General features: G+C 32.4%; 1 protein-coding gene across 3 annotated transcripts in view; it reads right to left on the bottom strand.

Moving 5' to 3' along the window:
- LOC111039320 (fat-like cadherin-related tumor suppressor homolog) overlaps nucleotides 1–19,695 on the bottom strand; it is a 77,194-nt gene that overhangs the window by 27,080 nt on the left and 30,419 nt on the right. For all 3 annotated transcript variants that reach the window (XM_022322782.1, XM_022322783.1, XM_022322784.1), the window contains exons 2-3: nucleotides 7,199–7,305; nucleotides 2,432–2,636 (exon numbers count right to left, since the gene is read on the bottom strand). In XM_022322782.1, the coding sequence (XP_022178474.1) occupies nucleotides 2,432–2,636; nucleotides 7,199–7,305 (312 nt within the window). The remainder of the gene's footprint in view (nucleotides 1–2,431; nucleotides 2,637–7,198; nucleotides 7,306–19,695) is intronic.

Genomic DNA, 19,695 nt, shown 5'->3' with positions numbered 1-19,695 from the left:
CGTGTTTTTAAGTCAGGTTTTTAACTAGATTAACAAATGTATTATTAGAGTTTATGTTATTATGATGCATACAACCGACATACTAAAATATGAATGAAATTTATTATATTATATGTATATTTTTTTTTGTAGATATACGAACTAACCTAGATTATAACAGTAACAGCTGTAAAACAAAATATGACAGATAATCATAAAAAGGGACCGAATTGCGAATAACGATAATTTATTTTGTTCAGAACATAAAAAATTAAAAACAAATATACGTAAATACAATATTTTGAATTACAATACGCAAGAGATGCACCTATCCCAATATGCATAAAAAAAAAATAAATTAGTTTAAAAAAAAATACTACTATCGAATTCGAAACAGATAAAAAACACGTCCTAACACGTTACCTTTTATAGATAATACATCGGAGATCAAAAATTGTTCATTTTTTTTATGAACGCGGACCATATTATAATATGTGGACGAGATTTGAGAGGATAACCCTGTCAACGGTTTTCACGAATCAAGGGGTGAAAAATGTGTACAAACGTCGATGCATTGGTGCTTTTTCTGGCGCAGTTTAAATGTACTTGAAAATTATTGAATACACTCGTTTTAACGGTCACATGTTGAGGTATTTTTTTTCAATTTGAGATTGTTATAACTAAAATGTTATAAAACAATTTTTAAAGTTTATTTTTTATCCATAAATAACGATTTTAATTTTAATTGCATATGTGCTAAGGAGAATTTTGATATACCTACAAATATTAAAAACTGAACCGATAGTCTATATATTATTTATAAACATTTAAAATGTAGATAAAAAAAATCGTTTGCACTGAGAACATCGAAAATACCTACAGTACTATACTCGGCTCATTTAAATTTTAAATGCGTATAAATAATAAACTATTGATTGAATATTTTAAGCTTAAGAATCAACATTTCGGAATAATATTCTACTATAGAATATGAAATTGGAATTCATTTGCTAAAAAGTAGTGTTTCGAGTGCTCTTTAATAACTAGACGGGTACAACGTTGTTTTCAAAAACACGAGAATTTACCGATAAAACGAGTGTCCTACGTTTAAAAAAAAGTCGCCTTGTACATAATGTATTATATTAAAATATACCGTCTAGAAGTGACCGGTATACATAATAAATATAGCATAGAAAAAGAGGCGTGGGATGCGACCGCTTATAGTGACTTAGGCAGGAGGTGCGTGGAGGGAGTAAACGAACTTGTGCGGATAACTGTAGTATGCGTTTTACTCGCTGTAAAAGTCATACGTCTGCACCACCACTGGCACGTGTATATATTATTATTATACTCGCATATAGTTTAATTAAAAAGTTTTCTGGGAAAATACCACAACCGTAGGCGCGTAGTCCTTGGTGAATCGTATTAACGAATAAATAACGGACATAATATACGAATCGACGGCTGATATGTACGAGATGTAGGTAGTAGATACCTATATCGCATATAATATATAGGTAACGCTATATATATATATATATTATGGTAAATGTGCGAAGAAGCGTTTGACGTCCTACGATGACAATATTATACACTACGACGAGGGTTAATGTTAAAATTATATCAGCGATAATAATCAAAAAAATATGAGAAAATTGAATTCAATGGCATATATATATATATATATATATCATATACCCTAACCGCCCTTGGCGCATTCACGCTATATATAATAATATATAAGCCACGATGTAGCTGGTTATGGTGGACACCTGGACCATAGCACGGACCACATAAAGCGTGAAGTATACACATATCTCTCTTTTCGTCTATTTCTCTCTCTCTCTCTCTCTCTCTCTATATATATATATATATATATATATATAGACATTAGACATATAGTATACACAACGAATGCAAGGATGGATTTTCAATTGTGTCCGTTAAAGGCGCCTCCCGACATCATCGTCGGATGCCGTCGGGGTGAGTTTTGAATTATTTATATTTACCGACAGTTAACGGGAAACCTTATAGGAAACGTTATGTTTTAAATCAGAAAGCCGGATTGAAGAGAGGGAGAGTGAAAAAAATTATTAGGGGGAAAAAGCTTAGTGCACGTGTTGTGCCAAGTGTGTGCTAAAAACGAATGTACATTGACGCTTATTTCACAAACCGTTCGATCATTCGAGATGACCGAACAGATTATAGAGGCATACATTAAACTTATGCATATTGTAGGTTTGTATATGTACGAGAGTTACCCTCTCGTGTTTGAAATGTATTTTTCACTAGTATTGTACAGGCCCATTGATTTTAGTAGGTAAAATTATAATGTCGTTTCACCGTTTTATTAGCGCTACAAAATATATTGTTTATGAACATAAAACTACACTTCCTAGTTATTATGATATGATGTATAATAATACAATCATCTATTATGTATAAAACTCACCAGTATTTGCAGAAATCGCGAACAGTGACTGGGGATTCCCGGTGGTGATTTTGTACGTGATTCTTGTGTCGGACATATCAGCATCCTCAGCTTCCAACTGTATGATCGGAGTGTTTGGCGGAGCGTCTTCCTTCACTTGCGGATAGTATACCGGAGCTTTGGTCAAAGGCACGTTGTCGTTAATGTTCTTCACTTCCACATATACCTATGAATGATAAATAAACAGATTGTTTAATTACCATCTTTGTGTGTCACACGTGTAATTATCGAGAGCTAATAATAATACTAATATGCTATAACAGTGTTGTTACACTAGTCATTTAATTTCCGGCAACGACTGTACCATCTCAATTCACATTCAAAAGACTTTGGACGGATCGAAATATAATATGATGTGTTATATTTCCATGTAAATTTGCTCATAAATGACGCATGTATATATTATGGTGCACACGTAGACAGATTTTGTGTATCCAAACAATATTATTGCGTCTGTTCTTTCCACCCCGCTCATGTACAAGTCAATGGGGAATGTTGTTTATTAGACTTTTCATATTTCATAAACGTAGCGGTACATTTAACGACAACAAAGAAAAGGAATAAAATTATCGATTTTGATAACTATAAATACAAAATAAATTAAAAATTTAAGTTGTCAACAACAACAAGTTTTATACCTAGTCAAGATGAGATTTTTTTTTACTAATGAGAATTTTTACAAGATGTCATATGTAGAAATATAGCTCTGCATGACCACGTGAAAAAAAACAGTTTTAAAAATTAACGTTGAAATAAATAGGAATGGTTTTAATGACATACTTATTTTTTTACCCGAGTTTCTACTAAAAATAAGTTTGTTGATATTATTTATGAATTTAAAATTTGTTTTATTACTTAAGCTTGGTTACAATGTTTGTGTCTTTTATAATATGCAATGCACCCGATACACTGTAATGTATGTAATATAATAAACATAGACTATTAGTCACATTATACTAATATATACATATTTAATATATTGTGATAATCAACAGCACTAAACTAAGAATGAAGAACCTTATTATAAAGTATTCGTGCCTATAAGTAATCATATTGTACGTAATTACGAATATGTATACATTAAACTTAATGCGCACATCATTTCAAAAGTTTAGTAGTTTGTATGTATTTTCTTAAAATATTTGTTAGTGCTCATAAAGTCAACTTAGTTTTAAAACTTTTACCCCTTCTATTAATTTTAAATTGAGTACTTGTAATACTTTATAATTAAATAATAACAAAAATCTACAAAATATTTACTTTATTTAGCAAATAAATCATTTCGATGACTGCAATGTTGTCATCGTCAGTGCCCAACTACTCAGATCAAAACGTTTATGAGGGTACATTTTCTTTTTAGATTGAGAATACGATGCTACTCACTGATGATAGTCATTCTGGTTTATTGCTAACTGGTGAAATCATTTTTTGAAGTATCATACTGTTATACATAAATACAATATTTGAATATCCTATTAAATTAAAAGCAAATTTACCATTATTAATTCCTTTGATTAGTTTCTAAATATTAAAATACAAAAAGGTAAAACATAATTTGATAACTTTTGTTTCTTTTGTTGTTTTTTTTTTCTGAGCAATAAGGATATGGATGGTAATTTATTTGTGTAAGTAGTTGGAAATTACATACTTGAATGGGTCCACAAGATCCTTACTATAATTAATGTATTGCAACTGGGAAAAAAGTTACGATTACCCACATTTGGATTATCTGCACAGAAGGTAAAACCATTTTATACGATGAAAACTGTTATGATTTGAATTATGGACCGGTAAAGCTCAAAAGCAGGTAGTGTCAAAGATGAGAAGGAAATGAATAGTTTTAGAACTGGTGGCGGCCTGCTATATAGTGTAATATAAAACAACTAGGGATGTTCGAACAAATTGATTTTGATGGTGAAGGGCCTAAATGTGTTAAGTGAAGTGGAAAAACAAAAAAAAATAATTTCATGCATTTGCTTTGTACAATATATTTTGGTTTTCGAGATTCAAACGAGTATTGTAAAGATGTTCTAAATGACTAGATTTTCCAAGAGTCAAAGGAAATCAATTTATAAAAATATAATATTATATAGGTATATACATTTGAATTCCCCTTCATGCTGCACGAATTCTATTTTTAAATGACTAACTTGTACTTGAAAAAGAAATCTTTTTTACAAAAAATTAGAATAGATTAAAATCAATATTTTTTTTCTTTGTAAGTACCTTTAATTATATTCATAATTTATCATTCACGTCCGGTGATTTGTGAAATAATATAAAATAATTAAACTTTAAAGAACTTTTAATTTTCGAGTAGAGCAATATGACTGTATTGGTTTTAAGAATACTTGTATTTTTTTATTTGTCTGAGTTAAGAATCAGTCGTTTAGAATCAGTAAATAATAAACTTCAATATTCCACTCTGAGAGTGGTTTAAAAACCAGAAATTAGATAGATATTGCATACGTATAACTATTTTGAGCTGGAACGGTTCGTTAGACTTTATATTACTAGCTAAGTATATTTCATACTCATTAATATTAATATTTTATTAATTTTAACGACAGAAAAAAATCCTTTTATTTAAAAAAAAAAGATGTTTCTGGCAAACATAACTTTACTCTACTGAAAGACTGAAAAATCAATTACTGGCACAATAGTATAAATAAATTATACAAAATATTCTAAGATACACACACTATATCCGTCAGAATTGTGTTGTAGGAATGCAATAATTTATCACTGAATTCAAATTTAATACATCCATTGCACAGTGATCAACTCAATGACGAGATACACTCGAAACATACTATTTACTATGGGTACATCAAAGTTTTTGTAATTGTTATTTATTTGGTTATAATAATGATAACAGTAATAAATGTCATGTTCGAAAAAAACATAATAAAAAGTAAAAACCTATTACATGAAAGTATTGTACAGTCAATTCTGTCATTTCAGTAAACTCAAATGTGAGTGAATGCTTTTAGTGATTTTTATTGCTACTTAAATTGCCACAATATATTTAAAAACTTAAATACTTTTAAAACTATCATTTGCTTGAACTGCACCCTATATAAATAATGTAGTTAAACTTTTAGAATTATAATTTCTTCCAATATACACAATACACCGAGCTGGAGAATATTAATACTTTTTAAATATTTATTTCATAATCGAAGGAAGCTCCTTATAACTCCTTAGTCGTTACCTTAATTGATTTTCAATAAGTATTAAACTATTATGAATATAATTTAAGGTTAAGGCTATATTATACTTTAAGTATAAACTCTAGCAAAAGCTAGGTAAAAAATAAAAATATTTTTTTTAACGTATTACTAGAATCAATTTAACAATATCAATAGTACGATAAAATGTATTGATATATTGTCATATTGATTTTAAATAAGTTTGATAATAATATATGGGAGGCAATTCGAGTGAAAAAAAAGGTCACTTACTTAGATTTGGGAGGCAATTCGTGTGCACTGCGTTATTATACTCTGTTATATACCTTTTAATAATATTTCGTAAGGGTTTCGGATTTTCATTTACCAACACAACAATTTCTTTTTATATTTTGCTTTAACATTTTAATCAAAATATTTCATTCTTTCATTTATTTTAAAATGAATAAACGAACAAATCCAACGTTTTTTAAGCCTAAAATTAGTGATATTGATTTTGTACAATTAAAAAAAAAAAAAAATATATATAAAGTTCATGTATTTATTCTATATACCTATACATAATATATATAAGAATCGACTTTTTGTATTTCTTTACATTTCCGAGTTTATTATTTTAGTTTAGTACCCGTATTTGAGACTGTTTAAAAGAATTGAATCGAATCGAATCGATTGAACCAACATTAAAAAAATTAATGAAGAGAAATTCTGTGGGTACCTATACGATTTTTCCTCCGTCGACATTTTAATATCACACCAACTATGATTCTTCATTAACCGAAAATTTAGCGTTTACAAAGTCACTAAGAATTTGTAAGCGAGCACGGGACACACACGAATGCAGTGCGTAGGATAGTAACATAATATTTAGGCATGTTAAATATTAACGGCGGAGAGAAGAAAAACGCACTAAAAAAATGAACCACAATTATTTTGAACACCCTGTACACGTCATATGATTACGTGGTGCGATCGAATGGCTTACGGTCGAACAGCGTCAAGTATTGAATGAAATACGATTATAATATAATATAGAGAGACATAATATTGTAGGTACATCAAACACACAGCCATCAACGAAAAGCGGTAGCCATAGGTAAATATATGTATGTCATGTGCGCGTGAGCAAATAAGGCGACCGCGGTAAAAACTTAATGCGAGCACTATTATAGGAGTCGTCTTGTTCTTCGAAAATCGTACCTACTGTATAATAATATATACCTATATAAAGCGTCGTGTTTTCCGGTTGTCACGCAATATCGTAAAATTTTAATGTCAAAAGGCGCACGTTATCCGCGAAAGCTAGTCCATAAATGTTTCAAACGTTGACCACACATAATATACCTACGCGTATTATACACATATACAGCGGAATATAATATACATATATATACACATCAACATGGACCTCAACGTCCCCCTTTCGACACCAGTCGATTTACACGTGCGCCGTCAGCAGTCCGGAGCCACCAACGGTCGCGCGTACGCGCATAAATAATTGATGCAAATTAGTGTTATAATATCATCGTATAGGTACCTCGAGCCGAGAGTGCAGGGGAACGGTGGCGTGGTCAAAAGCCATCACGGTCAGCCAATACGACGATTTGGTCTCCACGTCCAGCACTACCATTGTCCTGATATTGCCTGTAAAAAAACGATAGTGCAATGTATTATTAAAATGTCAATAAATTAAATTAAATTAAATTAACTATATTATACTATTATTATACACAATATATACATTACGAGGAAAGCTAAACCTCTTTTTTTAAATTACGATCTAATGAGAACATATTTTTGCTGTAAGGAACGACTAATGTAAAAATATTATTTTTTTTTTTTATATATACTTGGTAAAATGCTTTAACCACATAGGGTTTTAAGCCTACATTAACTTTAATATTCCACACTTTGTATTTTTAACTTTTTAAGTCTTTATCGCTAATATTAATAACAAACATAACTATAGAAATAATACAATATAATATTGTAAATGTACGCTTGGTTTAAGTTATTCAAAAATTAGTGTTTCACGTTAAATGTCTAAATAATTTCAAAATAAATTGATATCACAGTTGATGCTGTTAGTCATTTGGCTTAGATGAGTGTAGTTGCATATCATTGGCCATTTAATCAACATCTGAAGAATAGTCTATTATAACTGCTAAACGAAAAAGCTGCTTTCAATGGTCATCAGAAATTGCAGCTCGGAATTGAACTTTCATAACTTTCATGTGAAATCAAATCATCTTATACAAACAGGAAATATGCATGTATCTACTAAATGTACAATAATAAAACTTCTAACAAAGTATGTGGATCGACTTTGAAATCTTCAGGGATCGGTTCGTCGATCGCGATCGACCGGTTTGGCCGCCGACCCTGTTACAGAGAATAAAATCGCATAGCGTATATTATGTGCCGCTGCAGTATATACATCAAAAATGAGATTATTATTAATGTTTGTTGGCCCGGGGGCAAAAAAGCGTACCTCGGGTAGTTAAAAACTTTACTTCGCCGTTTACGTATTCATATATATATATATTATATATATAGGTAACCAAATATCGCAGTATTGCGTACGATGACGACTTTGAATTGAATATTACATTTCCAAGTGTCAATATATATGCTGCGGCGTGTACCTTGTCGTTGACAACAATAGCTTTTGACACGAGTAAATATAAATATAAATATAATATACAAGCTTGTACTTTTTTTTTTTTGTTCTACGTATTTGGTGTTGTGTTATTGAATTACTATAATAAGGCTTTTATTTTGAAAAGTATAAAGGATACAATATTATTAGACAGCTTGTCCGGACGTAAGGGAAATATTTGTGTCTTAATGAACGCTGACAGAAAACCGGTATGCGGTTCGAAACTTGATCAAAAACACGACTATTTTGTTACCCGACTTAAAGTTGTCTCGTTACACGATATGATATATTTTTATGAAACGTTATTCCGGGAGATGATACCGATTACATTTATTTTGTCTTCTCTATACACCTACTATAATATACTAAATCGTGTTTAATGCATGATTTTGATTGATTAGCAAACGAATGAGCCTTAGTCCGTGTATATTTATGTACATTTTAGATTGAGTTATGATTGTGTTTATGATCGAGAAAATATATCAAATTAATCATATATTTGGTCGTACGGAAAGTATACATTGTACGTTATCGAATAATTTCGTCATGATGAATGACTAAGAAATTGACTTTAAGAACGGTGTCTCGAAAAAAGGACTACGCCGCATTATATATTATTTTATACAGTAGTAGACTTTGTGAAAATTCGCCCAGAAAATGCCCGAACACAATACATTTTGCTTTTCAGACGTATTATAATTTATTATAATTATTATTTCCAAATAAACGTGCAAACATCATCGGCTTTGAGTATATGTGTAACGTATAATATGACGCCGTTTTTGTCTACATTGACATTAATAAACGGACGAGACAGACGAGGGAATTTGAAATGACGTGCATATTTTTGTCTAGCTAAACCTAAATTTAACCTAGCGATTTTTTAAACATTGTAGTAACAGCTATAAGAGTTTGAATATTATTACAAACGATTTCGGTTTAGGATATTTATCTTTGGTACATTATTTGATTGAACAATTATCGTTTGCATGTTCTTCACTTACTATATTGGTTCTTAAACAATTATAATAATTATTCTGATATAGATAACGAAGTGGGTAAGAAATATGAATCTGGATGGAAATGATTTACACGAAATATTACAAACAATGCGGACTTTTTCCCAAAATTGTTATAGTGGATAGTATTGTTGTACTTTAAATTCATAGTAGTTGACGACATTTCAGCACGACTTGTGAAAGTCGATCGTCCTCTGGACCGTCGGAACGTGACACAACTACACGGACTTTCGAATTCAACTATATAGACAATTTGTCTTAACGCCTAAACGGTCCTCGCCGACTAGGAATTCAACTCGCGAACCAATTCGCACGTAAACTGACTCTAATAATACATATTAAAACGATTATTACGCAATCATCATTATTATATATTGTTATTTCTATACCTCAACGAGATCGGCGAATGAGTGCGGCGGCGGTAAGGTTTATGACGTTCAATCCCGGAGGTCGGTCGGACAGATTAATTCTCGTAATTGAAGAAACCCCTCGCACCCTAATGCTGGAGCGGAGGACCACAGATATACCATATACACGGTATCACATCCGTCTCAAGGCCACTATACGCATAATAATCGATTATTGAGAGCACTAAACGCGAACTGATTTACCGCCACGGCCACCGGACGTCGCTGTCGTTGTTCGTCGCTAATCAACATAATAACTTACGAACGACCAGCACACACTTGCAGGTGCGGAGGAGACTCATTTAGGTTTTTTTCGTTCGTCCCACAATTGGACAGATATTATTATAACATGATAAATTATAATTATTAATAATATAATATTCCACTTTTGCACCGCCCTTATACACGGATCTAACGAGATCACTGAACGAACAGAACTCTTGCGAACTATACATGTGAGAGTATGTAGAATTGTAGACTCTATTTATATCGCCATAAATGACGACTTTCCTGAGTCGATCAATCGACTATTGTTCGTTACACGTGGACCGAAAACCAAACGGCGTGTGGTTTGTTTAAGTTTGTTGGAAACCTGCCTATTTAAATATTAGACACCAGCAAATCGATGTTTACGTTACCAACTCAAGAGTTTAAGAGTTTGAAAAACGTTTACAGTCTTGAATACTAAATAATTAATATGCAGTTCAATATTTACACCTAGTGGTGTACATAATGACGATGTTTACTTAGTTCATATTGTATAATTTAGAATTTTAGTAAACATTTATGATTTTATTGACGAATTATTCAATCACACGCAATTGGTTGAATGTATATTTAAATATAATGAATATCAACGAAAATGTAATCAAACTTTTTAAATTTACACACTCCAGTTATTTTGTAACACGACCGTGCTTGAGACCATATTAAGTTGCATGTTATATATGATAATTTGTAAATTAACTTTAAAAGATTAATCGTATTATTCAGTTGTAATTTACAAAACGTAATATTTCAATGACTTGCCCACAGTACAATTTTCTCTTGAAATAGTTTACGAACATTTAAATTGGGGAATACTAGCTGTGAAGGGTTTCTCGGACTCTTTCAAAATTAACACGTATTGTTTGTTGTTTTAGAATTTGCATGGTACGGGTAAAATTTTTCAAGAACCATGACACACAATACACATTTCTGAATGAATATATTTAACCGAATATAGCTGGCAAAGAATACTCTGCTGATCTTGCTACACGTGGTAGAGTTTTTGAAAATAATTATTTATCTTATTTAAAAGCAGTCTTAGCCGCGATTTTATTGGTTGCACGCTGTAATTTATTTTAAGCACTTAGATCTTAAATCAATATTTGATTTATCACGAAACATGCAATAAAATCTAATATGACGGACAACTTTGAGAAATAATTTGATCGTTTTAATACTAGCGTGCGTGACTGGTGCGTTTTAGGTAGTATAAAAAAAAATGAACTCTGTATAAGTTTAATGTATTTCGTTGAGCTCTAGTAATCGAAACTTAAAACCAAAACCGGCGCAATTTTAAATAAATTGAGTGTTATATAATAAATATAAAAAGAAAAAAATCAACTTTTATAAAATATTATTGATCCAACAACTCCGGCGACGTACAAACGATTTTATAATTTTTGAGTTTAGAATTTGAAATATGCTTTTACTATCTAGGTATAGGTACGTAAAAAAAGATTATATATTATGTTATTACAATGCAGTTTCGACTGCAGTACCTATGTATATATATATATATATATATATATACACAAATAGAACAGTAATAGTTGTACATTAAAAAATGTATATGCATAGTTATATAGTTAATGGCTGAATCGCACGAAGTGTTTCAGACGGAAACGACTGCGTTGTTGTTACATTATTAGTAATTTCGACAGAGTGCAACACTCAAAGTAGACCGTCAGATCTGGTAATGGCAAGAAAATCACGAATATGTATAGAATTAACAACGATACCGAGAAGAAGAACGCACCCGAAATGAAATCTAAGATCATGTTGATACGTACACCATACCTTCAGTAGTGGTTGAATGGCCTGCGGTTTACATTGCAGTATCCATATACCAGCAAAAAGGAATTTTATACACATATATTGTAAGGCCACCGTTTTTAATTCGATTTTACTCTGTCAACTTTTATTTATCTGCCCGATTCGAAATGGAAGCACTCATTTCCCCCATACCTTTAAAAATAGACTTTTTTTTTCAAATACCTTTATGCACAGGTACGATAAAAAAACGAACAGCTGTACGAGCGGGCGGGGGAGGGGGGATCGTAGAAACATATTTCATTAGTCTTTATTTCCTATTAAATCGTTTGTATCTATACGTTTTCTCCCAATAAATTTGTATTTGTCTAAACATTGATTCTTAAACCATAAAATAGTTTTGCTCCCATGTGTTTTGAGTAGAAGTTTATTTCAAATATATATGTATACATTTATTTTGTTTCGATTCATTGAAACTGTTTCTAAAAGTTTGTAAGACTCAAATAAGTGTTCCGTGAAAATGACCAGTCTTTATGATTATTATTTTCTTAATTATTATAACGAAATAACCAAAAAGAGACGTCGTTAAAAACAGGTGATGAAACTACACAGTTTTTTTTTGTTATTTTCTCGAAAACTACTTAGAAGTTTCCAAAATTGACCTCTTTAAAGTACCATCCGTGTCCAATCACCAATCTATTTGAAACTTTGGCACATTATTTCGACACGGAATATGTACACAAAACTAAAAACAAACATGCCGTCGTCAGACCAACACGAGAATTTAGCATTTTATGAAACAATATGTTTAACACTAATATATAGTATGATAACAATACTTTTTGAATAACTTAAATCGTATAGATACTAAAAACAAACGAAACTAAATTATTCTTACATAATATAATAAACTGAAATAATATATTCAGTCAGTTTAATGAAATCAATTTAGTATAAATATGTATACGATCACCGACAACTTGCAATTAAAAACCGTCTAGTTTTGATATTGTATACAATGCGATCGACGTAAAATTGACCTTTGTCTTACATTTAATCATACTATTTTGCTCTTAAACATCATATTGCGATGGGCGTTGAAGAGCTTTGAAGGAACTTGATTTCATTGGAACTTTGGAAGGAATTTTGACCTATTAAGGCACTATATTATGCACAAGTATGCCCAACCCTTGAATTATGGCTCCATCGTATGGGATCCTTACGCAGCGGGAGATTGCATTTACTTAGAACGCGTTCAACGTACATTTTTGATACGATTAGCTGGATTCATGATAAACAATCTTCATTCACTCCACAATTATGATTCTGCGGCCTAGAGGTTTATGTTCGATTCAATGGCCGAATAATAGACGCGTTTCAAGTCTTAATTTTTTTAATTGTTCCTCGACTGGTCAAATTGAATCATTAACTGATTTCAATAATTAATTTCAAAATGTTTTCATGTCCCTTTCTACATTCCTAAGTTACGCACTTCGTATATGCATACAACTATCGAAATTGTGCGTGCACAATAAAATATATTTGTGTATTATATATATTAAATATTTTTAATAATAAGTAGACGAATTTTATTCTAGATACAAATATTCGTTCGACCCGTTCAAAATTTGCTGCAGACGCAGCCTTGTCACTGATTTAAATCAACTCTTGTACCTTGACGTTTTTCAAACTTGTGTGGAAGTGTTTCAGATTTAGTACTTTCTGCGTGAAATTGTATTTACTTTTTCTTACTACAGAAATCATTTTTGTATTACCTATACACTTACCAATATTATATTACTGTCATTGATTGACATCCTATTGACACAGCTGTATTGAATTTGCCTATATAAGGCGCCGTCGTTAAGAACATACTGGCAACATTTTCCTAGGGACTCATTTTTCCGTTTGTAAGTACAATAATAATTGTTAGTCATAGCTCAATAAAAAAATTGTTCGCATCAAATTTTACACCTACTATAAAAACACGAGTATAAATGATAGCATATTCGTGTATTTTTATAATAAAAAACGATCACAGTATAGTTTTTAATAATCCAGCGTGCATACTGAACATACAACATAAGTATCTAGATACACACAATGTATATATGATCATATAAATGTATAGGATTACATTGGTTAGCACCTTTAGTAAGTACACCTACAATTTAATCGTATACGCCAAGTACAAACAAAATACTTTGTGGACGTGCAAGCGTTGTGTGTTTTTGAATAAGTACTATGTGTAAGTTTTCAACGAACACAATGCTATTATGTTGCGCAAAGTATTTTTCGTCTTACTCGGTCATCAGTTAAAAGTAAAGTAGTAAAAATAACAATGAATTATAAAAATGCGTAATAGAGAAAACTGTACTTTGATTACATACTTTTATATCTGTATTTCGTTTTACTCCTTATTGTTTGAATTTTACACCCACGACGTTTCTAAATTGACGGTACAATAGTTCAATGACATAACGCAAGCCACAGAAAAGTTTTTTAAGCAATTGCAAGTACCGGAAACTATTTATACGTTTTCACCAAAATCAAATAAATTGTAGCCGTTTTATCATTCTTTAAGTTTTGTAAAGATTAATTTATTGCTTTTAATAATTATTGTCTGTAGGTAGATAGTATACCTCGTAATATCATATATTTTATATGTTTAGAACCAATTCCAATGTTTTAATATTAAACGTAAATGGTAGTTTTTCAAATGTTACACCACGACGGTAGCCTTTAAATATAATAGTAGGGCTCATAGAAAAATGAAATATTCTTTAATCCTTCCACCCCTTCCCTTTGAACTCAATATATATATTATTAATGGTATACGTATTGCAACAACACAGTCGCATAAATCTTTAGCTAAGCTACCCTCAGCCATCGTAAATCCAAATTGAGCAACAAGCTTAAATTCGGATTATAATGTACCCGTTTATGATCGTAGACAAGTCCCATAGGTCTTGTATACAACCCATGTAATGCGTAAATCCTACTTTCTTTTTAGTTTTTTTGTCGGGATGAAAACCGAACTACCGAGAGATAAAAAATAAAAACAAACCAATGAAACGTCTGTGTTTTTATAAACGATTATAGATATCCGCAATAAAGAAAACTGAAATAACAAATAAAAACGTTTGAAAATCATTAGATATTTATACAAACCTATTTTACCAATATACGGCTATTGGTTGGTTACCTTTCATTAACATAAATTAATTAATCAAAGGTAAATTTATTTATATTCAAACACAACGTCGAGGTCATTAAAACAAACAATCACAATACAACTATAATGTAGTACATTTCATTTATTTTCCGAGTAGAATTCAAAATACTTTAATTATGACTTTGATTTCCAAAATATAATTGGAGAGCTATGGAAAGATTTTTATAAACATTTCACACAATACACATTAACTGTACATTTAAATAATGGTAGGTTAGTGTTTTGTAATATATTTTTTGATATGAAATTTAGATTTAATTTGCCAGCTTTGCCACGAGTTTTATTTTAGTGTAGGTACCTACTATACGAAATGTTAGTTTCGATACAGAAAATGTATATTTTTATACTTTTATTATTGTACTCGTCTTCACTATAAGCAGTGTAGTATGTGTTCAGAATTACCAATTATATAATATTGTTTGGGTATAAAAGTAGTGTTTGAATTGACAATATTATGTAATAATTATTATAGTGACCACACGGTTAAGTTGTTGGACATTTTCAACTATTAGGTATGTCATGATGGTGACGTGTTTACCACGTGGTTTACGCGATACACCACGGTGATAGTGGGGATTAGTAGATAAAATACGTTTGAAAAAAAAATCAATTTTATACTAACGCAAATGCAATTTATAGGAATATAACGTCATGTCGAAAAAAAAGTAATAATCGTGTAAGTATAACTACCTTCGACAAAATTATGTTATAGGTACACTGCTATATGATATATTAATAACGCAGAACGCATATTTTATACTCTATATATATTTTCGGTTCGCTGCAGCATGTCGGTTTATATTAATAACCGTCACCGGATACATCATCATATACCTACGCGTAATATTTATGTTTTAACGATATCTTCGTTATATACGACCGGTGCGCGTCATAATATAATCTGTACATTTGAGGGGGAGGCGCATATGATATAAAATATGCTGATTGTTCGAGTTCAAATATTAGTATTATTAATATTATGACGGTATACATACATCACACGGTGGTGTTAACCACGGTATAAAACATAACGCGACCGACTGATACCCACCCCCGTCCAACCCACCACTTCCAATCGCGACTTGAAAATCGGCGGGCGAAAACGATTATAATATGAGTTTGTACACACAACGCGTGTTTATGACTAATTTATCGGCCGAGCGCGAGGCAGTTAATGGTATATTTCGACGGCGGCGAGAAATAATACATATATAGCCGCAGGCATGTTCGTTCTATACTATAATAAAGGACGGCGGAAACCGTTTCAAATAATATTATAATACACGCGTACACGAGTGAAATTGTAGCGCGGTCGCAATAGTTTTGGCAGACGTGGAGAAGATAATAATAATAATAATAATAATATATCCTCTACCGCGGAGGAGACGATTTCGACGATTTCGACGATTTCGACGACATAGTCGAGGAAGGGGATCGCGGCGGGGCTGGAGTATTATTATATTATACTAGAGCTCTAGCGAATTCGTCAAATATTTTATCTCTTCCTCCGGCGATGGTATTCGCGGTGCGGCGTCGGCGGTTTCCAAGTTTTGATTAAAGCGCGATATTGCACATTTATATTTCGGGCGTCTGATGCACCGAAGCGGTTGGGCTCTAATCCTCCCCCCCTCCCCAGAGCTTGTGTCGGCTAATTATTATATGGTCGAGATTCACAACAGCATTTTTACGTGGGCCACGGCTAAGAAGTTCGCAGTGCACACGATTGCGGAGCGGCACGTGCTTTTTAGACACGCCGTGACATGGGTTTAAATGTACTAAAAAAAAAAAAAAAAACTATATCAAAGAATACACGATATGAGAACAATGAAAGTACTTAGTACAATAATTGATTGTACCGACAGGGCACATGTTAACTATATATATACAACACAGTCTCACTGTAAACCGTGGAATAAATAATAACCGCTGTGATAAGCGCCACGTAGTTGATATAATATTTACAAGTTATCAATAATTAACAACAAACTTCTGTCTCGTCACAAGTTGTAACTTAACATTTTATACTAACATCTAAAGTTTACTAGTTTACATGAATGATGCATCTTCCATATTGTTTGTTTCAACAGCGTAATTTATTTATTTTTATTTTGTTTTTCAATTATAAGTTAATTATGTATTTATATTTTGATCAAAATTGTAATATAATATTATTAAGATACGGCATTAGATAACATAATGATTAATACATAGTCGCGCCCGATCATTCCCACCAAGTTGCGTTCCCGGAAATTAATCTACCATAATCACTGTTACTAATATATTATATAATATTTTAACTGTCAAAATAATTAGCATTCCTCATTAATAATAATAACAATACTATAACACGATGGGGAAGGAGGGCGAAAAATTATGTTAGATGACGGAAAACAGCCGTAATATGAGCATTGTCTCCATTAGACTGTCGACTGACGTTCCTGGGGATTTAATATTTTTTTTCTCAACGATTGATCGTGTCCCTGTATACTATTAAATCCAGATCCCTTCAGACGAAGGTACACATCCATCTAGATGACTAGCTATAGAGATATAAATTATACATGTATTTCGTGCAAAAACAAACAACAATATACTGTACAATGTACTATTGGCGCAGCGAGCGGACGAAAAGCGACGAGGACAAAAAAACGAATTCTCGAAACAATTCTTACTCTAATGAAATAATAATAACAATATATATCTATATATAAATAATATAATACCATAATATAATATAGAGTCTCTCTGGTATCAACCGAAACCCGACGTTTGTCGGACGGAGATTTTCGACGGCCTCTCGCGCGGTGGACTTTTAGTAGATTTATGAAACACAATACGTTTATTATTTTTTTCCCTCGCATAAGAAAGCCATAGAATCGCCGCCGCCGCCGCCGCCGCCGCCGCCGACGTTGACGACAACGACCCCGTCGCTCACCACCCGCGACGGCGGCTGAAATCCAATAAGCGCCTATACTCGGATACGCGTCGTAAGCGGAGAGTGTTTGTCGGTTGTTGTTTTGTTTTACTCTATATACGCGGACACTCTGCGCGCACGCGAATGCACGTCGAAAACATAAATTTACATGTTTTATAAGCGATAGCGGGTAAGGGGGTGGTTGGGGGTTGGGGAGGGAACTAACATAAAAAAAACCAAAGATTTCTTCTCCCCGTTGAACAGTAAATTTATTTGGCAAACTCAATATCGTTGTGCCGAGCGTGGGTCGCACACGGTCGCGAACAGACGGCCCGGAAGGCCTACGCTAACCCTCTGAGCTTATTTATCTAACGAGCCTTCAAACACACACGCAAACGATTAAAACACGACAACCGCCAGTCGATTTCATTTCGGTTAATAATATGTTTATACCTACCGAGGCCGCGGTTTTTATCAAAATAAATGATATTACCCAATACATATATTATGATAAACAGTTGTCGTCGCTTTTCGTAATCACTGTCAATGTAATCAATCGTATGTATCGTCATAGAAAAAGTGTAAATACGCGCTGTATTACGCAAACAATTTAATTTTCGTTTAGTTTTATCAGTGGTTTATATTCACCATTTTGTCCAGTACTAAAGTGATTACTTTAAGCGGCGACCACTGTAAATAGGTATTGCCATTCAATTGTTACCTAAAGATTGGGTAATTATAAATGTTAGGGCGGGAGTATGAAAATTATATTTTCGAGGCGAAAAAGTAATTATTTAATTTATACTTTAATTGCTCATCGATCATCGTACATTATTAATGCAAGCATCAACGACCACAGGGGCCACGAAGAACGCGTTGAATACAGAAGCGATTGAATCGCGTCCGGCAATTATTCGACAGAATATCCTATTAAATGTGGGAAACGGGGATTAGGAGCAAAGCCAAAGAAGTTAACCGATCGATACGCACGCATTATAATACTATCATACCTACTGTAACAATATCGCAGTCTTAAAAAGCTACATAATATAATAGTCACAAGTTTCAAAAAAAAAAAAAAAAAATGTAACAACGGGATTTTTCGTCATCCCACACAATTAATATAGCCGCGCTTTGAAACTTATTCGAGCGTGGATCTTTTGAAATCCAATACGCATTTGGGTATAGGTCTATGCGTGATTTATACACATTATAACCTGCACGTGTAGGTAGATAGATGTGTGAAGGTAGGTGTAATTGAAAGCGCGAGTCAATTTATTGAACCGCGAGGGTATTTTGAAATATATTTCGTGACATCCACGGGATCGGTGGAGAAAAAACATAACCCAAGTGTATACAAAAAATACGAGTGTCAAGGTGTATTATAATATAATGCCTTAAAAAAAAAAAAAGAAAAAAAATTCATCCGTGTAGATATGCAAAAATAATAAAGGCGAGAATCGAGCACCTCAAATCCACTATCAACTATCGTGCACGACTGATGCTGCGATAGCTCAATCATGACACCGTGACAGAAACTATCATACCTATTTCCGTCACGGCGACAGTCTCATTAAAACCCCATCATATCGGCTGCTATACGATTGCGACTAATGCGTTTCACTATCGTCGCGTAGACTCGGCTTAACAAGTGAGATAGGCGATTAGATCTGTTACATCGTCTACACATTGTGCAGTTGTGTTTAAATACATCACTATATATATATATATATATATTTTGTATTATTGCCGGGTTGCACAAA

This window comes from Myzus persicae, unplaced genomic scaffold (genome assembly GCF_001856785.1).
Source record: "Myzus persicae strain clone G006 unplaced genomic scaffold, MPER_G0061.0, whole genome shotgun sequence".
Lineage (NCBI taxonomy): Eukaryota > Metazoa > Arthropoda > Insecta > Hemiptera > Aphididae > Myzus > Myzus persicae.
Note: the sequence above shows the minus strand (reverse complement) of the source record. Positions and strands in the feature narration are given on the sequence as shown.